The sequence below is a fragment of the Lutra lutra genome, chromosome 3, assembly GCF_902655055.1.
Source record: "Lutra lutra chromosome 3, mLutLut1.2, whole genome shotgun sequence".
Lineage (NCBI taxonomy): Eukaryota > Metazoa > Chordata > Mammalia > Carnivora > Mustelidae > Lutra > Lutra lutra.
The window spans coordinates 148,210,779-148,232,768 of NC_062280.1; the positions used below are offsets into that span (position 1 = coordinate 148,210,779).

Sequence of the window (21,990 nt, forward strand, 5' to 3'; positions counted from 1 at the left end):
GGTTATCACTCAAATAAAAATACTTTCTGTTCAGATATTTGGCATCTGGTGTCTGGAGTTACTATAGAATTCCAGTTCTTTAATTACTTTCAACTTTATAAACATGCATATATACATAAATGTAAGCGCTGTCTGCATACTTTATTAAAGGTAATCTTTCAATCACCCCATTGCTCTAAGCTATTTTTACCTCCTTTGGGCTAGAATTGTTCAAAACATTTTTGTCATACCTTTTGTTTACTAATTTTCCTTTTGAGTGTAATGAGTTGGGGACCTGATAACTTCCAAAGGGTAGCAATGATTTGTTTTTAAATATCATTATGAATTAATAGGTTTTTAGACCCTTGTGTTTAGAACCCCTTTGAAGGAAACTTAAATTTATGTTCAATCAGGGATTAAAAAAGCAGGTATGAGAAGTTAAAAACTGATTTTGATTGTCATGTTTTTATAATAACCTAAATATTTTATAATAAATTAAACAAAATAGACTGAGTTGGTTGTAGGAGCCATCAATGCTGCTGAGGGTTTGTGTTTACAATCAGTAAATTCATTTTGTTTAGAACAGGGGCATAATGGAACTCTGTGTTAGGGGAAACTTGCCAGACAGGGTGAGGTCCGAGCCTAGAAGCAGCTGGATTTATCAAGTAGGTGCCAAATTTTCAGGCGCTGGGATAGAATTATACTTTTGTTGATAACGGGCTATATAGTATTCTCTGTTGGAGTCTAGCAAATAGCTGTGGTCAAGGATATTCCCAGAGAGTATGGAAATGAGACTTAAGGATGAATCAGTCACGTGGCACACACCTGTTACTCATCTCTTGCATTGTGCGGAAGCTGTATTGAAGCTAATGTTTATGGAACAGAAGTTATCTGCCAGGCATTCTGTACATGGAGTTTGTATCCCATCTTCACAGCAACTCTGGATGTTGGTGTAATATTTTCTACCCATTTTACAGAAAGGGGACACTGACACAAGGTATCTTGTCTAAGGTCACAGTGCAGAAGATTCAAATTCAGGTGGTCTGACTCCAGAGCTTGTGCTGTTTTAACTGTTTTGCGTGCTTTATAATTTGACCATAACTCTGCAGCTTATTTTGGTGATAAAAAAGTAGGAACCTTATTGTTGAGACCCTCCTGTGGCATGTCTCCTGGGACAAGAAGAATGTGATCTGATCTAGTTTAAAGACCCGAGAGCCAACTTGGGGAGTTTTTACTATTCAATGGTTGTTCAACTAGGTGACTTTCCATAGTTGAGCAAATAAGGTAGCTGTTTATGCCTGTATTGGATAAATGGTGTTCACTTATATTTTTTCTTGTTATTTTATAAAGACTAAGTGACACTTTGAAAATGAAGTAGGTTTAAGAATTACTAATGACGCAGAGTGTTCCTGAATATCATACATATAGTTGATGGTTATAATACTTACAGTTAACTGAAGACCTTGTAATTTGTTAGGTTAAAGCAAAAAACACACCTTTTTCTCTTCATTCTGAGTACTCATGTCTTTTTTCATATTAGAGCAACTTTGAGGAATAAAATATAAGTTCCATTTGAACATGTTTTAGACACATTGACTCTGAGGGGCACCATTGTGAACTTCTCTAATATAGTGACTGGATTTGGAGATGAGGAGCTTAACTTGAGATGGAGATTTTCCCCCCCAATTTGATATATATATGTATTTACTTAGAAATCTGTGTTTCAAACTATCAGAGCACAGAGGACTTGGGTAGTTTTAGAGGCTAGGTTTTATACTCTTGCCCTGGGCAGAGTCCTGATTTGGGAGGTGAGGGATCTCTTTGCAGAGGTGTTAAGCCTTTAGATAGTGAGACCTTGGGCACAGGGACTCAATTTATTCATGAAAAACCAAATCATTGATCTAGATATTCAGTCTCTTCTATTACTGAAAAGATTGTGATGCAATGGAGCTTTGTTCTTTAAGTATCTCTAATATGTTTGGGTGATGCCTCTAGATCCAGAATCAGGAAATTTCTTCCCAAGATCCCTCTTGGTGCCATAGGTTATATAACTACTGAGAGAAGAAGGCATGGGAAGGAGAGAAGACAAGAGGATCAGAGACCTGATTAGGCCAGTAAAGTAATTCCAAAGCTTTTCTTACACTTTTTCAGTTTGTGAACTTCTGTGTAAAAATGGGCAAAAGCTACCCACCAGACTGAAGGTGTCTCTTTCTATCCTAACAACTGGCTTAGTGATCATGGACACTCATTTCAGTTGTGGTTTATTACCTGGGTGTTAGTGTGTATTGAAAGGTGTGGGTATGTTGATTGCTTGTACTTATTTTTGACATTTTTGAACATTTATTAACACATAATAGTGTGGAAATGCTAAGAAAAGGTATACGATTGCCGTGGAAAAGAAAGTGAAACTTAACTTTACATAGATGTGTTCACATTGGTCACTGGTAGAGAGTCACTTTGTATTTACAAATAAATGGATTTGGAATGGGCCTTTTGGAATCTATACCTTTTACAGAGAAACTTTTGTTACCAGGAAACATCCTTGATTGTGGTTATACTTTCTTTTTAAAGATTCTATTTATTTGAGAGAGAGAGCGCACAAGCAGGGGGAGGGGCAGAGCAAAGAGGGACAAGCCGACTTCCCTCTGAGCAGGGAACCAGGCACAAGCTCAATCGCTGGACCCTGAGATCATGACCCAAGAGCCCCCCTGGCACCCCAGTATAGTCCTTTTTACATTACTGTGGGCACACAGGTTTGTTAGGTACAGAAGGTATTTTTAGACAGTGGTTACTTCCCCAGAGAAGATTTGCTCTATTTTGCTCCCTGGCATATTGTTTTCAAAATAGCAGGCACTCAAACATTTATTCAGTTGAATTAGGGAGACATAATTTTCAAATGTGAAACAATTTGCAATTAGTGCTAACTTAGCGGACCGGAAGTGCTGTATTTCTGAAGGGAGTGATTCCAATAGATGGAGGTGTAGAGATTTGGGAGGTTTATGAAAGAAACGGGACTTGATACTTGAGTGAGGAAGATGTGAATGGATGCTGAGGAGGGAGAGGTATTCTGGGAATGGGGAATAAATAGTATTTAAGAAGAGAGGCAAGAATGAATACAGTCTGTGTGAAGGAACATAAGAAGGAGACACGTAGGTGGCCAGTCAGTTAAGTGTCTGCCTTTGGCTCAGGTCATGATTCCAGGGTCCTGGGATGGAGCCCTGCATTAGGCTCCCTGCTCAGTGAGGGGTCTGCATCTGCCTCTCTCTGTCCCTCCTCCCTGCCTTTGTTCTCTCTCTCTCAAACAAATAAAATCTTTTTAAAAAGTGGGGGAGACCATAAGAAAGCAAGTACGGTACAGAAGAATGAGATTGGGTAATAATTTAAGGGGAAAGATTGTAAGTAACATTTGTCCAAAGCCAAATGTTTGTCTTATGCTTATATGTCTGTCCGTGTTGAGTTTAGGTCAATGCATTGTTCTCCCCTCCAGTTATGGTGCATTGCTGAAAAACTACTTGAATGCACTAAAAATAAAAATGCTTTTCTAGTACTGGAGTTGAACTCGTTATAGAAAGAGGTGGGGTGGAATAGATGTGGGAGACTGCTGGGTTAGAATCAGTTCAATGAATAGAAGTAGCACCTGAGTTGGATTCTTAAACCTTATTTTATTTTGGTTCCCAGTTAGGAAAATTACAGTTATCCAGGATGACCCATAGGGTCCAGAGTATATAGGAAATCAGCTTTACTGAAATTAGGAAATTGACTATTTGATTCGGCTGGCATATGCTAGTTGGATTTAAGTTTTCAGGGAAACTAATTGACCAGCTCAGCTTCATTCCCTAATTTGTCTCTTTGAAACTAAAATTGTAAATGCTGTTTCCAAGTAGTAGATGTAATTTAGTGTGATAATTTTTGTAATCTTTGTCATTTCATATCACATTTATAGCCATAAACATACACAGTATTTCATAAAATTGTGATGAGTTAAAAAATTTTTCCTTCTACTTTTGTAACTTTTTTTTTTTTAAATAGGAAACATCTTTGACAGGCACTTTTTAAGCATTTCTCCCTCCACTGCGAAATTGTTTTCACTCTTAAGTTGCGTTTCTGTTTTTCTACTATTGTAAAGTGCAGTTCTTTGCATGTTTTAATTTGCCATGACGTGGTCAAGTGCCGTTTCCTTCCTGTTGCTTGCAAGCCTGTGCTAGAGATAAGGATACATTTCAGTGCATTAAAAAAGAAGCCACTGAAGACAGGCTTAAGCATGGTAAAACATTCTACTTATCAGAAACCTTTTTAAAGAACAGAAAGAATGGACTTTAATATCTGTTTATTTTTTAAAGCTCTTAAAATAGTACTTACTAAACTTTAAAGTATTAGATTTAAATTCTTATGTATATTAGGCATAACAGGGTACTGTATGGGTTTCTCCTAAGGCAAAAAATATACAGATGAAATTACTCATGGAGTAGCAATTCCTGTGCGGTTTGCTGGGTTACTGGCAAGAAGGAAATTGTTTATATGTCCTTTATTGCAATTACAAACCTAGTTATTGCTGGGTGGATTTTTTTTTTTAAGTATTTGGTACTTTAACTGTAGTTTAACTGGGGTGAGGGAAGAAGAGAGAATGGCTGCACTTTGAGAAATGAGAAGCGATTTTATCTTAGCAAGAATGAAATTTTTGAAGAAAATACATATCCAACTTAAAAAGAAAAAGCCTGTGTTCATCAGTCATGTTAGTTTTGTTTAAAAACATTAACAAAAAACACATTGGAGATACTGTCCTCAATATTTATTGTTATATTCTAAATGGGTATGATTGCTTTTTTCATAACTAACTTAAATTTCTATTTTTCAGGCCAAGAAGCTCTAGAGAAGAAAAATTTCAGAAAAATCGCCTCTGTTTGACTAAAATACCAGTGAACCAAGAAAATTTGAAGCACCATCCCTAAAGAAAACCTGGTTTACAGTAACTTCACAGACTTAGCTGAGGGTTTTTTACCCAAATTGGTCACTGGATTCTGCTGCCTCATACTTGAACCTGCTTGGAATTTTTCTCATGTGGATCTAAGGGGAATGCTTTATTATGGCTGCTGTTGTCCAACAGAACGACCTAGTATTTGAATTTGCTAGTAACGTCATGGAGGATGAACAACAGGTATGAAACCCAGAGAAAATTGGATTTTTATAAGTTTATTATTCTTATTCTTCCATTTGCAACAGAAAATTATTTACTTTAAAAGACAGTAGGAGAAACTTTATTAATGTAAAAATGTAGATACCAAAAATTTGATGATAATTGTGATCCTTTGTTTTAAGTACTAGTTAATTTGTCAAAGAGTTTAATCCTTAGCTTTGATGTGGGACAAGGAAGTAATAATTTCAGGGTTAAGCTTTTTTTTTTTTTTAATGAGACTTAGCAATAAATAAAATACCTTAAGTAATTATTTCAGAGTACTTAAGTGATTTGAAAAGTTCTATATGACATACCAACAAGACATGTACATTTTTTTGGTAATACTGTGGTTGTATTAGTTGCTTGCAGTTCTACAGTTTAAATGCATGTGGTTAATTAGTATTTATAATCCTGGGCTAGTTTTTCAAGTGGATGGAGAGATGTTAGCAGTCCCATAATCATGTATTGCTTCAGTCCAAAGCACATGATTCTGAGGAAGTCACTTAACTTCTCCAGGTCTAGATTGCATCATCTGTTGCATGGGAGGATCGAACTGAAGAATTTCTAAGTTGGCTTTCACTGAGTTTATGTTCAGTGATATTCCAGTTACTGTTTCTACAATGGGAAGAAGATCCAAGAAACATTGAGAAAAAGGATCTAAGTTAATCCTAGTCTCCCTGCTCCTCTGCCCCACCCCCACTTCAGGGGGGAGACGCTAGAGGTTCCTGGGACTTTACAATTTATTTCATTTTTTTTTTAATTTTTTAAAGATTTTATTTATTTGGCACAGAGAGAGAGAGAGAGATCATAAGCGGGCGAGAAGCAGGCAGAGAGAGAGGGAGAAGCAGGTTCCTTGCTGAGCAAGTAGCCCAGGACCCTGGGATCATGACCTGAGCCAAACACAGACACTTAACCGACTAAGCCACCCAGGAGCCCCTAATTTACGTCATTTTAGATAGGTTATGTGAAGATGTAAGACATAATTGGGAGAAATGCTGTGTTAGACTCAGTATGCTGGCAAAAACATTTTGAGGGCGTTTAGGTTTAAAATATGCTGAATAAATTGATTTAGATACTGAAATAAGCCTAATCCCAAATATCTAACATTAATAGGCCAATTACAATGTATCATACTTTTATTCTAGAAACATAGTTATGACAGATAATAAAATTGATTCTTACTTTGGGCGGGGCATTATATTTCGTTGCTGTTTGTATTGTCTGTTGAGGTGACAGGATTAAAAATTTCTAAGTAAACCTACAAAAGATGAGAATTTGCATTGAGGTACCTTAAAATCAAGATGAGCTTTGGCTGGGAAGGAAAAAAGTTTGAGGGGGAGGATTGCTTGGTCCCAATTAAAAATATTAATGGGTACATGGATTTAATCTAGAGACAATAGAAAGGATATTTTAGGAAAGAAAGTATTTTGAATTTGTTTTAAAACAGGATATTTCTCTGTATGTTAAGGTTTGCAAACCGTGTGTTTACTGTACAGCCCTTGTGATGAAAGAGTCCAGGCTCGCTGTGGTGAGGTTCGTTCTGTGTGGCCACAGAGGACAGAGCTCGAGGCCACTCACTGGTGTGCTCTGTGCAGTGACTTTGACACTCTTCTGACTGTGAGAAACACATTTTACATCATGGTGCAGTATTCGTACCCATGTCTACATAGCCTTGAAACTAGTTTCGTGCTTCATCTGTGTGATGCGCTTAATTTATCTCACAGAGGTTGTTAATATAGTCTTTGGATAGGGAAATGATGCTTAAGCGTAACATCAGAGTGCTCATACGTGTTTTTTTCTTGTTATTTTCATCAAAATGCGTGTATACATTGTTATATATATTTGCTTTCTGCAGGTATTATTAAAAGGACTTTACAAATATTAGACCTGAGACAAATAGTATTATCCCCCTTTTATGATGAGGAAAATGAGACAGAGAGAGGTTAAACGATTTCCTTGAAACCCTAAAGCTAGTCAGTAGTGGAGTTGCAATTTGAACCCAAGCAGTTTGACTCTCATTAGTGTTACTCTTCCACTGAGTTTATATAATAATTCACTGGTTTATAATCAGTGTCACAACTTGGCAGGTTTAGCGTTGTCCAGCCTATGACCATGAGCACAGCAAGCTTCACTGATCATATAGGGCAGATCCAGTCATGTCAGTCTTACTGTTAGCATCATGGTTCTACTTCCTGGTTTGCTTGTTAGATTTGTTGTTGTTTTAAGATTTATTTATTTATTTTGAGAGAAAGTGAACGAGCCGGGGGAGAGGCAGGGGGAGAAGCAGATTCTTTGCTCGATCCCAGGATTCCGGGATCGTGACTGAGCCGAATGCAGAGGCTTAACTGGCTCAGGCCCCCAGTTAGATTTGTTTTTTTTGATCTAAAAGTAATAACATGCCAATTGCAAAAGAAGGCACCTAATATAAAAATATGTTTTTACCCTTCCTGCCTAATCCATTTCTCCCCAAAACCAAAAGTCACTATTATTAACATTTGATGTTAATTTTTTAGACAAAGACCCCCCAAAAAGAACACTGTATGTACATACAAACCTACATAAAGAGGTTGTTTTTAAGATACAAATGAAAGTATGCTAAACCTTTTTTGTGACTTACTTTCACTTACTGTATTATAAACGTGTGTGTGTGTGTGTGCTGGCTCTGCATCCCTGTTTTTTATACATGATGGCTGATCGTTACTAGTTTGCCAATCTTTGATCATGGACAAGACAGACTTACCAGTATTTTGCTCTTATAAGCAAGATTGCAGTGGACGCCCTCATTTGGGAGGCAATAGACCTATAGTAGTTAAGAGCTCAGATGCTGGAGTCAGAACATCTGGGTTTGACTCCTCGCGCCGCTTATTACCTCTGCGACTTTGGACAGATTACTTAACCACTCTATGCCTTGGTTTCCTTATCTGCAAGATGGGAATGATAATACCAGACCCTATATAGTAGGGTTATTGTGAGAATTAAGTGAGTTGATCTATATAAAGTTCTTAGAACCATCCCTGAGCACTCTTGTTTCGTTATTGTACACACACATGTGTATCTTTGTACACTTGTATGATTATTTCATTAAGATTTCTAAAAGTAGATTTACTGGGCGCCTGGGTGGCTCAGTGGGTTAAAGCCTCTGCCTTCGGCTCAGGTCATGGTCCCAGAGTCCTGGAATAGAGGCCCGCATCGGGCTCTCTGCTCAGCGGGGAGCCTGCTTCCGCCTCTCTCTCTGCCTGCCTCTCTGCCTCCTTGTGATCTGTCTCTATGTCAAATAAATAAATAAAATCTTTAAAAAAAAAAATAAAAAAAATAAATGTAGATTTACTGAGTTTACTCAGTGTATACTGAGCATAAAATACTACCAAATTGTTCTTCAAAAAGTCTGTCTGTTTCTACTATCGCTAACAGTGTATGTCCCAAAGTGTCACTAACAGAAAGCCTTTTTTTTCCCCCTTTTGGTAAGTCATTTGGGTGAAAATGATATTCTACTATTTTAATTGGCATTTCCTTGATTGCTAGCAATGAGATTGTTGGGTTGTTCTTTATTTACTATTCACTTGAATTTCCTTTGAATTACCTCTTAATCTTCTTTTGCCCAGTAATTCTTTATATATTATGAATAATGCATTGTCTTCTAACTCATTCATTGTATAGTTAATGGTTAACTTTCTTTGTGACATAGAGTGCAGATATGTTTTCCCTATCTGGTATCCTCTTTTAACAATATGATATCTTGTACCCTTTAGCATTTTAATTATATATGTCATAAAATCTACCAGTATTTCCTTTTTTGTTTGTTTCTGCTTAGGAAAGCTTCCCTCACACTAATATTAAATATTCTTTTTATATTTTCTTCTAATTTATGCGTTTAACTCCTCAGTACATATGGAATATATTTTAATAAAATGTGAAGTATAGGGATCTGATAACTGCCTTCTTCCACCAATGGGGATGTTGGCTCTTCATAATTTGTGGAGTATTTTATGATTTTCACACTTAAGACTGCCATCTCTGTTATACTAAATTACCACATGTACTTTAGTTTTGAACTTGCTAGCGTATTTTATTCCATTTAACTTGTTTTTATTATGCTACTATCACATTGCTTTCAATAGTATCACTTTATAGATTTGAAATCTGATAAGATATCCTCTCTCCTCTGCATTAAAAAATTAGTATAGTGTTTTGAGTGACTTTTAAAATCAGCTTCTTAAGTTACATAAAACTGTTGGGATTTTAACTTTTCAAATTTAAAAAATATTTGTGTCATTTGAAATAATTCTGTTGGGGGCACCTGGGTGGCTCAGTCGGTTGAGCAACCAACTCTTAATTTTGACTCGGGTCATAATCTCAGGGTCTTAGGCTCTAGCCCCAGGTCAGCCTCCTTGCTTAGTTCCCTCTTCCTCTGCCCCTCCCTTCACTGGTACACACATGCTCCCTCTCTCTGTCCCTCTCTCTCAATAAATAAATAAATCTTGTAAAAAATAATTCTGTTTTATGATCCTGTATTGGTTTGGTTGGTTCTTTACAAAATTACTGAGACACCAGATTAGAATACATTTCCTGTTTTGAGTTATGGTCTGTGGTTATAAATGTCATCTAAAGAAACTGACACCATTAAGGTCTGGTTGCCAACACCTTGATTGTCTTCCCTTGTATTGATTTGTACTCTTTTCAAAATTGCTGGAAGAACTCCTTTGGGCAAAGTTGGGTGTGGGAGGATGGTAGTGTTGGAAAGGAGACACCATTATTGGAGCTGACAAGCCACTTTTAAAAGTCTACCCTTGGTGTCTGTTCAAAACTGGGAATATTTGTAGCTGACAACGATGTTCTTCTGTGGGAGAGCAACACAGTCAGTATTGAATTGCAGTAGGTACTTTTATTTGAAGGTGCATTGGTTTGACCTTATTAAACAGGTATGTTTGCCTGGGGAATGAGTGAGAATAAGAAGAAATCTGAAGGCTGTGGATACGAGTTTGTAAAGAGAAGGAAACTTGACTGTATGCTCATATAGCCCAGAAGTTAATTTAATGAAAAAGAACTGGTAGTTTGATGCATTTTGTAATTTTGACGTATTATGTTATATGGTTTTTCAGTTGTTGGTTCTAAAAGTAGAACCTAGCAAATCATAGTTATTTATGCTTAACAGACTTAGCTCACTAGGGAGAAGCTTGGTGACAAGCATGGGAAAGTGAAACAAATATTTTTATAGAATCCTATCAATGTAAGATGGTGGTCTTATGACATTCCTTAGAGTATGAATTAGTTTGCTCTGACTGTTGATTCCTAGAGGCTAAAGGATAAACAGTGCTTTGCTGGCTTTTTAACAAGACACCCAGTAATTGTCATACAGTGTTTGAGAATCACGGCGTTCTAACTTTGGGAAAGCTTCAGTGTGGAAGTTACATTAGAACTGCATTTTGCAGGGCGCCTGGGTGGCTCAGTGGGTTAAAGCCTCTGCCTTCCACTCGGGTCATGATCCCAGGGTCCTGGGATCGAGCCCCACATCAGGCTCTCTGCTCAGTGGGGAGCCTGCTTTCTCCTCTCTCTCTCTCTGCCTGCCTCTCTGCCTGCTTGTTATCTCTGTCTGTCAAATAAATAAAATAAAAAATGTTAAAAAAAAAAAAAAGAACTGCATTTTGCAGGTATAGGGGCTCCTGGGTAGCTCAGTGGGTTAAAGCCTCTGCCTTCAGCTCAGGCGGGTCATGATCCCAGGGTCCTAGGATCGACCTCTGCATTGGGCTCTCTGCTCAGCAGGGAGCCTACTCACCGCCTCCCCCCCACCGGCCTGCCTCTCTGCCTACTTGTGATCTCTGTCTGTCAAATAAATAAGTAAAATCTTAAAAAAAAAAAAAAAAAAGAGAGAGAGAGAGAGAGAGAGAACTGCATTTTGCAGGAAGGCTCAGTTTATCGGACAGATTGAGGGGACAGAAGTGTCTGGAACAGTAGAATGTACCAAAACTTTTGATGGATTTTTCTTGACTATATAGTTAGTCTAACCACCTTAACTTATGGTTAGAAGCTTTTCATAGTGTGACTGTTTCCTGCTCTTTTTTTCTTGTACTACATTGATTTTGCCAGCCTACATTAATTTTCCCAAGTGCCTTCCTGCTTGGTCTCCCACATTCATACCTGTTGCCTATATAAGTTCTAATCTCCTTCAAGAGCTTAGGACAAGACCTACTAATTCAGGAATTTTTTTGTTTGTTTCCTTCTTTTTCTTTCTTTTCAAAGATTTTATTTCTTTTATTTATTTGTCAGAGAGAGAGCGCATACATGCCCAAGCACACATGAGCATGAGCAGGGGGAGGGGCAGAGGAGGAGAGAGGCTCTCACTGAGCAAGGAGCCCAATGAGGGACTCCATCCCAGAATCCTGGGATCATGACCTGAACCGAAGGCAGACACCCAGGTGTCCCTAATTCCAGGAATTTATCCTAAAATCATTACTTCAGGAATTAACAAAGTTTATCCTGTTATTTCTACATCACTTATTGTCGCTGTCATACATTTGCCACATTAATTTTTCATACATACATTAATGATTTTCCTGGATAAATGCTAACTACTTGAAGGAAAGGATTACTTTTCCCCCTCCCCTTAATATCTTCCAAAGCATTTAACATCGTAATACCTTTATTGGTTGAGTCTTCTTACAGACTTTGTTAATCCTGTTGATAAAATAACGTGGGATATATATATGCTCAGTTATGGCCCTTATCACAACAGAAGACATTTGAATGAGAGGTAATGTTCTGCCCCAAACCCTCTCGACTATAGTATATGATTTTTCTGAGACGTGTTTGTCCACGTTCTCACTTAGTACATGAGCAGTGCGACCATATCACCATGATTCTAAGACCAGAAAGAAATTTTCATGGAATCTCTTTTCTGTTATGTATTTAGAGCTGCGGTATTGTACCACCTCAGATAACTTTCAGAAATTACCATTGAGGGGCGCCTGGCTGATTCAGTCGGTGAAGTGCCTGCCTTCGGCTTTGGTCATGATCCTAGGGTCTTGGGATTGGGTTCCATATCAGGCTCCTTGCTCAGCAGGGAGCCTGCTTCTCCCTCTTCTGCTCCCCCTGCTCGTGCTCGCCCTCTCTAATGTGCACGCACGCTCTCTTTCTGTCTGATAAATTAAATCTTTTTTTAAAAATCATTGAAATTATAAATAAGTAAATATCCACATAGAGTTTTTCTTTTTCTCAGGAGATTCCTTCAAGTTGGAGAGGGAGTTTTGACATGGTTGTATCATGAGGTTGTATTTTGTAGATTGAGAAAATGCATGTAAGAATATAGATCACACCTACGGGCCATTTTTTAGCAATTCTCTTAGGTGAGGGATTTAAGTGTACCTTAAAATTAGAATAGAAGGAATGAGTTGAAATGTTTTGTATATCACTTGTTCAGGACGGGAAGTTGGAATAATGATACTAACCTGTATGTGGACATAGGGAATTCTGTTATTTACATATAATTGGTGGTTATATGGGCCAATCTACCTGTTCCTATTGCCTTCTTTTTTAATCTTGGCAGATCAAACTTATCAGACCCATTAAAAGTTTGGCCTTCTGGAAAACTAACATACAGAGGTTGTTTGTTTTGTTGGTGTACATTTGGAAGCTTCGTCAAAGGGGTTATGCCATTGAGCCCACAGTACAGACCTGCTTGTATTTGGGTAAAGTCTGACTTTAGTTTTTTGTGGAAGTTTTTTGTTTGTTTGTTTGTTTGTTTGTTTTGAGAGAATGAGAGACCAGGGGCAAGGGCAGAAGAAGAGAGAGAGAGAATCTTAAGCAGGCTGCATGCCAAGCGTTGGCCCTGACAACCCCATCATGACTTGAGCTGCAATCAAGAGTTGGTTGCTTTATTGAGTTATCTGGGTGCCCTGGCAAAAGTCTGACTTTGAATAGGCCTGAGGCTGGGATGCCTCGGCGGCTCAGTCATTAAGCATCTGCCTTTGGCTCAGGTTATGATCCCAGGGTCCTGGGATTGAGTCCTACATTGGGCTCCTTGCTCAGCAGGGAGCCTGCTTCTCCCTCTGCCAGCCATTCTTGTGCGTGCACTCTCTCTCTCTGACAAATAAATGAAATCTTTAAAAAAAAAAAAAAAAAAAGGCCTGAGGCTTCTTCAGGTTATGTGACTGACAACCCTGCCTATAACCTAGTCTTTGGCCTGGCTTATCTCCCTGCCAACTACTGGCAATGAGGAAGCTGATGGTTGTTATGAAGGAGGAAGAACTTACTATTATTCTCTTTTACAGTTTTTCTTTAAGTCTCCTCCACCTTGACACCTGGCCCCATGACAGCATCTTTAAAATGAATATAGATGAATGGCCTGAGCCTGAGTCCTGGCCTCTCGTCTTCGTCCCTGAACAGCATGAACTTTATTACCCATTACACTCTCTCCTCCAACTATTGGTCCCTAAGCTCTGTGTAGTTGCCCAACCACTGGGTCCCACCAGTCAGCAGTGCAGCTGCCAGTGTCTATGCAGATGCCTGGGGGCTCAGGCCCCTGGATCTCTGTGTCCCAGTCCACCCATTAACAGGGTATCTGGGCATCTAAAGGCCTGGCCACTAGGATGGCTGGGGGTCTGGCAGGCATAGAGGGATCCAGAGTGAGAAGGGGACCATGGAAGACCTGAATAACCACCAGACCTCCTCCCTGGAGAGGATAAGGAGCCTGCAGGCTGATAATCAGAGACTGGAGTTCAAAATCTGGGACTACCTGAAAAAGAAGGGATCCTGGATCAGAGACTGGAGGCATTACTTAAAGACCATCTAAGAGCTAAGGGCCCAGGTCTTTGTGAAATCTGTGGACAGTGCCCAAGTTGTTCTGCAGATTGGCAGTGCCCATCTTGCTGCTGATAAACTTGGAGTCAAGTATGAGATGGAGCTGGCTATGGGCCAGTCTGTGGAGCGTTCTCTCCACGGGCTCCACAAGGTCATTGATGACACCATTGTCACTCGGCTGCAGCTGGAGACAGAGATTGATGTTCTCTTCATGAGAACCTTCAAGAGAGCTGCTCTTCATGAAGAAGAACCATGAAGAGGAAGTAAAAGGTCTACAAAACCATTTGCCAGCTCTGGGTTGACCATGGAGTTGGATGCCCCCAAGTCTCAGGATCTCAGAAAGAACATGGTGGACATCCAGGCCAGGTATGATAAGCTGGCTCAGAAGAACTGAGAGGAGCTGAACAAGTATTGGTCCCAGCAGATTGAGGAAAGCACCACAGTGGTCCCCTCACAGACCGCTGAGATAGGAGCAGCCGAGATGGCCCTCATGGAGCTGAGATATATGGCCCAGTCCTTGGAGATCAACCTGGACTCGGTGAAAAACCTGAAAGCCAGCTTGAAGAACAGCCTAAGGGAGGTGGAGGCCCATTATACGAGGCAGATGGAGCACAAGGCCTTTCTTAATATTCAGTCGGTTGGAAGCTGAGATCTCCACATGTCACCTGCTGGAAGAGGGGTGATGCCCTGGACAGCAGCAACTCTTTGCAGACTGTCCAGAAGACCACAGGCCACAGGATTATGGATGATATAGTAGTATCTGAGACCAATGACACCAAAGTTCTGAGGTGTAGAGGCAGTAAAAGCAGGGTGCCCTTTGAGGAGCAGAAGCCCAATTAAAAGTTCAGAGGTAAAAAAGAAAAAGTGAATATGGATAAGGTCACTGCAAAGCGTAGGGCATAGACCAGAAGAGTTCCAGAAACATTCAGTGATAAGTTTTAGTAACTAGTGTTCACTGAGCATTTTGTTCTGTGCACTGTGCTATGTGCTTTACAAGGATTACCCTATTAATTCTTCAAACAATCTTAGGAACTAGGTACTTTAATTCCTACATTACACACAAGAGTCAGGTGAAGCTTAGAGAAGGAAAGCAACTGGCTAGTATGTGAGAAACTGGGAACTGTCCCCCAGCTTGTGCCTTCAACGAATGTATTTGAATAATGCCAGCTACCAATGCATGCTAGTGGTAAAAGAGTGGTCTTAAATGTGGAAGAATTATTATTCTTTGCATTTGTTATTTTAGCAAAAAGAAAATGTTATACATTCTAGTTAATTCGTTAATATAATTACAAATTGACAGTCTTTATGCCCTGATATGCCTGTGTATACCTTAAAAAAAAAGCTTTATTGAGATATAATTTACATACAGTTAAGTCCACTATTTAGACTGCAATTCAGTGATTTTTAGTATATAAACAGAGTTGTGCATCCATCACCATTATCAGTATTGGAACGTTTTTTGTTATCCCAAAAAGAAACCTGTACCCATTAGCAGTCATGCCCTATTCTCCCCAATTTCCGCACCTTGGCAACAACTAATCTCCTTTTTGTCTCTGTGGATTTGCCTGTTCTGGGACATTTTGTATACATTGAATCATGCAGTATATGATCTCTTCTGAGAGGCTGACTTCCTTTACTTAAATGGAAAGTTTTCAAGGTTCATCATTTGTAGCATGTATCTGTAATTCATTCTTTTTATTACTGAATAATATTCCATTATCTGGGTATACTACATTGTATTTATCCGTTCTGTATATTTTTCAAAGGAATACTATTTTTTTTAAAGATTTTATTTATTTATTTGACAGAGAGAGATCACAAGTAGGCAGAGAGGCAGGCAGAGAGAGAGAAAGGGAAGCAGGCTTCCTGCTGAGCAGCTAGCCCGATGCGGGACTCGATCCCAGGACCCTGGGATCATGACCTGAGCCGAAGGCAGCGGCTTAACCCACTGAGCCACCCAGGCGCCCCAGGAATACTATTTTTTTTAACGAAGCTTGTGTTGGTCAGTTTTTTGTCAGGTATGGAATTGACCATCTCTGTTCTCCCAGAAAGTACTCAGTCACCTAAAGCAACCTTGCCGGGTGGATGAGAAAATTAGTACCTCAGTGATGTAGCCCAGTTTAGCCACATGCTCTTGAAACTTTTTGCCTCCTTTCTGTTTTACTTAACACATAACATGTAAAGGAAGGATAAGTTATTATATGAACAGATAGTGTTATTAGGTTACTGGCCTTTTTTTTTCCTCCCAAGCCAGACTCTCCTTCAACACTCTCTCAAGAATAATGGTGAAGATAATGTCCTTCGGTTTACTAAAGTAAAAAGAAAACTGTTACTGGTTTGTTAGAGTGTGAATTTAACACATGATATCTTCAAATAATGTTCATAAATCTTCAAATAATCTTCAAATAATGTTCATAATGTTAAATAAGTTAGAATATAGGCAGAGTTGTTGTTGTTGTTGTTGTTCTTCTTCTTCTTCTTCTTGACACAGTAACCAAAATTCTCAATATTAAGGCAGTTCTTCTTTTTTGGAAAGAATTACAGTGTAATGATTGGTAAAACATTTGTGAGGTTATCTGTTTCATCTGTTCCCACCTAATGAGACATTGAGAAAAAGAGCCCTGAGCATGTGAGGCAGGAACAGGGAGGTCGGCCTGGAGTTGTAGGGTAGGGACTGGAGTGAGGGAAGGAGCATTTTTCTGTTCTAAAAGGTGATATTTTAGGAGACAATTTAAAATTTATTATAATTTATGTTTTTGTATGTGCACTTCTGTCATTCCACTTTATTTCCTGCTACGGGGAAAGTAAAAACAAGAGGATTTAGGAAAAACTTCCATTTACCTGGAATGGAAATTTCCTCGTGGTGCTGGTAGCTCCTCCCTTCTTCCCTGCCCCAATTTGTAAGCACATTCAGAAACAATTGGGTTTTGAAGATTTACCTGGGAGATGGTTTATTAAAAAGTGATTGATTTGTGTGCATTCATATCAACTGCCTACAACTTCAGCATCACATTGAATTCTGGAAATTGGTATTTCTTGTCAATTTAGAGCGTGTGACATGTAGCATTAAAGAGTATCAGCTCAGGAACCGGGAGCCACCACTTAGTAGATGTGTGACTTCAGACAAATTTTAAAATTTCACTGAGCTTTGATTTCCTTCACCAAAATATAAAAGAATTACTTTCCAAAATTACGAACGTTCAATGTTTATGTAAAGTATTTGACAAGAGTTTAGCACAAAGGAAGTGGTCAATAAATGTGACAGTTGCCATTATTAATGATCTGAATTAAAGAAAAGGTGCTCAAGTTTGTTGTGTACCACTGTGTACTCTATATTACTCAATTGTGTGGCATAATCAGGTAATGAAGCCAGTTTTTATAATTTGAATACCAGTTAGACAAATTCATTCAGCCTTTTTAATTTATTTATTTATTTTAATATTTTCTTATTTTTTCTTTGCTGGCTTGGTTTTAGAATAAGCCAATAAGCTTGTCACTGAAGTTTTTGAAAATCTGGCAGATTAATTCTGGGGAAGCACTCTCCTTTAACATTATAACATGTTAAATTTGTTTTGACATAGTTTGACCTGGAGTTCAGTTTTTTTTGGAGTGACTCTAATTTCTGTCATTGCCTATGATTAGTTAGTGTAACTTTTCCATTCTGGAAAAAGCTTTGTTGTAGCTAAACTGTCTATGTTCAGGAATGTCTGCCTCATTTTATTCTATGATTCTTACATATTTATAGAAGATTCTTATCACAGTCCATCTTTTGGAAGTAGGAATTGCCTCTTTAATTATGATTTTACTTAAATATTTTGTTATATAGATTCTGCATATTTAAAACATCAATCTGGTAGTGACTGCTTTGATGTTATTTCGTTGATTTGTAACTGAATATTTAAACCTGGTTAAAATTTACTATACTTCCCAATATCTACCTTTTCTTTTTTAACCTCATAACTGATTCTGTTCACACTTAGCCACACACACACACTCTCACACACACACCTTCTTAACCCACCAGTGTATTAAACTTTAAAAGTGAGCACTCTAATAAGAAAATTAAGATTGTTTTCAGTGACTGTTGTACTCTTTGAGTTGCATGGCCAAGTCATAATTTATCCTGGCTGGAAAAAGAATCTGGGTAAAGACTAAAGGCGGCCAATAGTCATGAAAGACCTAAACTGGGATTTGATTTAGCCAAATCAACTCCATAGGGATTTACAGTGGAATTTTAAACATTATCTGGGGGAATTCTGGAGAACAGACCATTTTACTTAGACCTTTCTATGTGTCATGGTGCTGTGCAAGAGAGAAGCTAGGCTTCTTCTGAAACACTCTACTCAGCCGTGGCCGACATATATATATACATATATATATATATATACACACACACACATATATATACACATATATATGTGTGTGTATGTATATATACACATATATATGAATATATATATATTTATGTGTATCTCCAAGCTTTATAACTGAGATGAAACTTTTATTATGACAATTTATCTATAGGATTCTGTACTCCTGTTGTCTATCCAAGTGATTAATCTTGTGGAGTTGGGAGTCAGATTGTCTGGGTTCACGTTTCAGTTCTGCCTCTTCCTGCTGGTTAACCACAGTCAATTAAAGAGCACAGTGCTATGGGGACTGACTGGGATAAGCCACATAAAGTACTCAACATAGTCGCTGCCTCACACCCACCACCACGTTAGGAATACCACGTTATTTCAATTTTATCGATCGTTTTATTGAACTCTTAGAGACTGGAGGACAACACTTTAAACAGCACTATGGTGAGTTTTTTAAACCCAGTTAAGAAAATACTTTGCAAACTGTTAATTTCCAGAGATCTGAATCCATTTTCTCTTACACACTAAAGCCGCTGGCTATAACATAAAATTTATCTACATCATGATGTTTATAAAAAATACACAATCCATAAAAAACCTGGGGTATTGAAGAAGGAGAGCCACTGGGAAGTAAGGGGACTGATAGAAGTATATATTTCAATTTTGTGCCCAGATGCTGCTTTGTAAGTTAACCTCTATGCAAAGAATACATTGCCTGCTCTAGTCATGAGTGAAGTATAAAAATATTTCATAACATTTCATAGAGCCCTTTACAGTTGATGGTGTCTTTTCCACATATGCTTTGATTCCCACAAATCATTCTGTGATGGAAGTACTCTTCTTCCCATTTCGTGTTGTAGAATATTATCTCATTTATACCAGGATAGCTAGAATAACTATTTTAGAATCTTGTAATCGATTCCTAGGGCAGAGTTGCAAAGGCACCCAGGGTACTGTTCAAAATAACCTACCCTAGTCACTAAAGATATTTGGATCCCAATTCTGATTTGATAACATTGTTTGAGCGTATCAGTGGATAATTTCTGTTCCTAGCTCTTCATTTCTGTACTCATTAATTTTGACAGTACTTGATTGGTTTGTTTATATTTCTGTTAAGAGATAATTGCATGAGAGACTGGACTCTGAGAAACAAACTGGGAGGGTTTGGGAAGAGAGGGTGGTGGGGGGTTAAGTCAGCCTGGTGGTGGGTATTAAGGAGAGCACGTATTGCATGGAGCACTGGGTGTGGTGCAGAAACAATGAATCTTGGAACAGTGAAAACATTTAAAAAAAGATAATTGCAGAACTCTATGGGGATTTGGTGTATCACTTGAGCTAGCACATTGAAGTACTTATAAATTTTTAGAATAATAGTAATGAATATTACTTGCTGGGGGACATGCAAGAGAGGGAGAGAACCTGGGAGGAAAAAGTGAATCTGGAAGAATGTTAACTTAATCGTAGTGCGTAGCGATTATACATAAGTAGGATTTTCCCTTTCTCCCAAATACATTTACATATTAAAAGGTTTAAAAACTAGATTCAGGTACTACACTTTTGGCCAAAGGAAACCTGTGTTTGAGAGGTTAGACAGACATGCTGAGCAGTACATACTACAGCTACGTAGACCTTTCTGCTTGTTTGCTAAAGCTCCTTTTCATTTTCTTTTAAAATAAAGATGGATAAGCTTGTGTAAAGACAGCTTGAGTCAGTCAACAGAAGTATTCTCATTTGCAGATAATGATGCTGTTTTAATGACAGATTTTTTTTTTAAGGATGCGGTGAATTTGTCTGTGAAGAAGCCTTCACCAAAACACTGTGCTGAGCCTCAGAGATCATTGCATAGTCCTGGCTTATTTTATGTAATCGATCACATCCGGATATCATTCAAAATGTAGTTTGAAGATTGATAACATGGTAGTATTTAGGTAGGGGAACTCTGTGGAAAGGGGACAGTAATGTTTTATACTCTTGGAATACAAATGTGTTCATGTATTAATCGATTCCCCCAAACAGCTATTTTTAAAATGCACCAAGGGAGCATGTTTAAAGGATTTTTAATTTTAATTCATTTTGTTCACCAGCCACCCTAATTTTGTGTGTGTCCATTCACCTAGATGTGCCATTGCTAAAGATTTCCTTTAATTTTATTATGGTTTATATGAAGGAATAAAATGTCATCATGGTATTAGACCCATTTCCAGGACTGCCACTGCTTACCTCTGCCTCAGAACAAGGCTCAGAGCTGAGAGAACTAGAGACTTTTTCAAGTTTCATTTCTCCCATCAGATGGACCTCTGCTTTTTAGACTTTTTATTGAAGCATTGCATACATACAGAAATATTTATCACAAATCACAAGCATACAGTTTGATAAGTTGTCACAGAGTTGAACACGTATGTTTCAGCTTTTCATTTAAGCGGATGGTTGTTGCAGAGACTAGATGGTTGGACTGTGTTCCCCACTTTTCTGGAAGGACTTTCTAATTAAAAACAAAACAAAAACAAAAAAACTGTGCCTATCAATGTAGGATTATTATATGCTTCCCTCCCCCCAGCTTTATTGAGATGTAATTTGTATATAATGTTAAGTGTACAGTGTGATGATTTGATGCATGTATGTAAGTAGGAAGCCAAATTTTAAGTGTGTATTTCCATCCAAGTCAACTTTTGAGGCACTTAATCGTCAAATTGTTTTATTGAATGGTTACTATATGCTGTGCAGTAGAATAAGTGCTCTATTACATATCATGTCATTGAATTCTTACTACCCTGGAAGTTACCCTCATTTTAGATAGACATGAACACAAAAGCCTAGAGAGGCTGTAGATTTTGCTGGAGCTCAAACACCTGGGGCACGGTGCAGCTAGCTGTCAATAAGGGCGGTCCTAACTCTAGAGCTTGTGCAATTACTGTGATGCCCTCTTGTTGCCATCTGTATTTTTAGTGCATTTGCTGCTTGGCAAATATTGTCCGATCATGTCCTGATAGACGGAGGTGTTGGGGTTTTTGGTTTTGTGTTTTTGTTTTTTCAATCAAAGGTGAAGGAAATACTTTCAAAGAAAGCAGTGCTTTTGTGGGATGAAGCCTTGGGACAGCATTCTGATCAGAAGAGAAGGCACAAGCATTGGTCTCAAAGATGCGTTTTCATAGCAAGTGAATTGTGTTTAGTGTGTGTGTTTCTTGGAGTGGCCTTCGGGTGGGGAAGCTCCCAAAGATCGTGGGAAGAGGGATGTCCCACCCCACTCTCGGTGTTGCCTTGTCTTGTGGCAAAATGATAGTGGAAATACTTGAAAATGTACTCATTTTGCACCTATCTTAAAAAAAACGAGTGTCTGCATGGGGAAGTTTTTGAAGACTGTTTTGAACTTGTCTTTCTCTTAGGGAAACATTTGATAGCTATTTCATTTTCGTCTGTTTCAGAGGGAATCTTGGCAGGATGTTTCACAACAACCATGTTACCAGATTGAGCTCTGGTGTCAGGGAACCTTGGCAAACAAGTTATTTGCAAGTTCTTTGGGGTTTGTTTGTTTGTTTTTATGAAACAAAGACTTGTTAAATATAGTTGGAATAATGGTCCACACTTTCTTAAATATCCTCTTAGGGCCATGGATTGTGGTATACTGAGGAAAAAGCAAGCCTAGTAAGGGTAGCAACATACATTGCTGTTTACAGATTGGTCACG

The 21,990-nt window shown here is 38.4% G+C and overlaps 1 protein-coding gene and 1 pseudogene across 6 annotated transcripts in view; both read left to right on the plus strand.

Moving 5' to 3' along the window:
- The window catches only part of ELF1 (E74 like ETS transcription factor 1), a 107,139-nt gene that overhangs the window by 56,663 nt on the left and 28,486 nt on the right, over positions 1-21,990 (plus strand). For 5 of the 6 annotated variants that reach the window (XM_047720065.1, XM_047720064.1, XM_047720063.1 and 2 more), the window contains one exon: positions 4,835-5,134. In XM_047720065.1, the coding sequence (XP_047576021.1) occupies positions 5,063-5,134 (72 nt within the window). In that variant the 5' untranslated portion in view covers positions 4,835-5,062. Of the gene's footprint in view, positions 1-4,212; positions 4,244-4,834; positions 5,135-21,990 lie in introns of those variants that run through there. The other variant, XM_047720066.1, reaches the window with a different exon arrangement.
- LOC125094655 (keratin, type I cytoskeletal 18-like) lies at positions 13,340-15,354 on the plus strand (annotated as a pseudogene).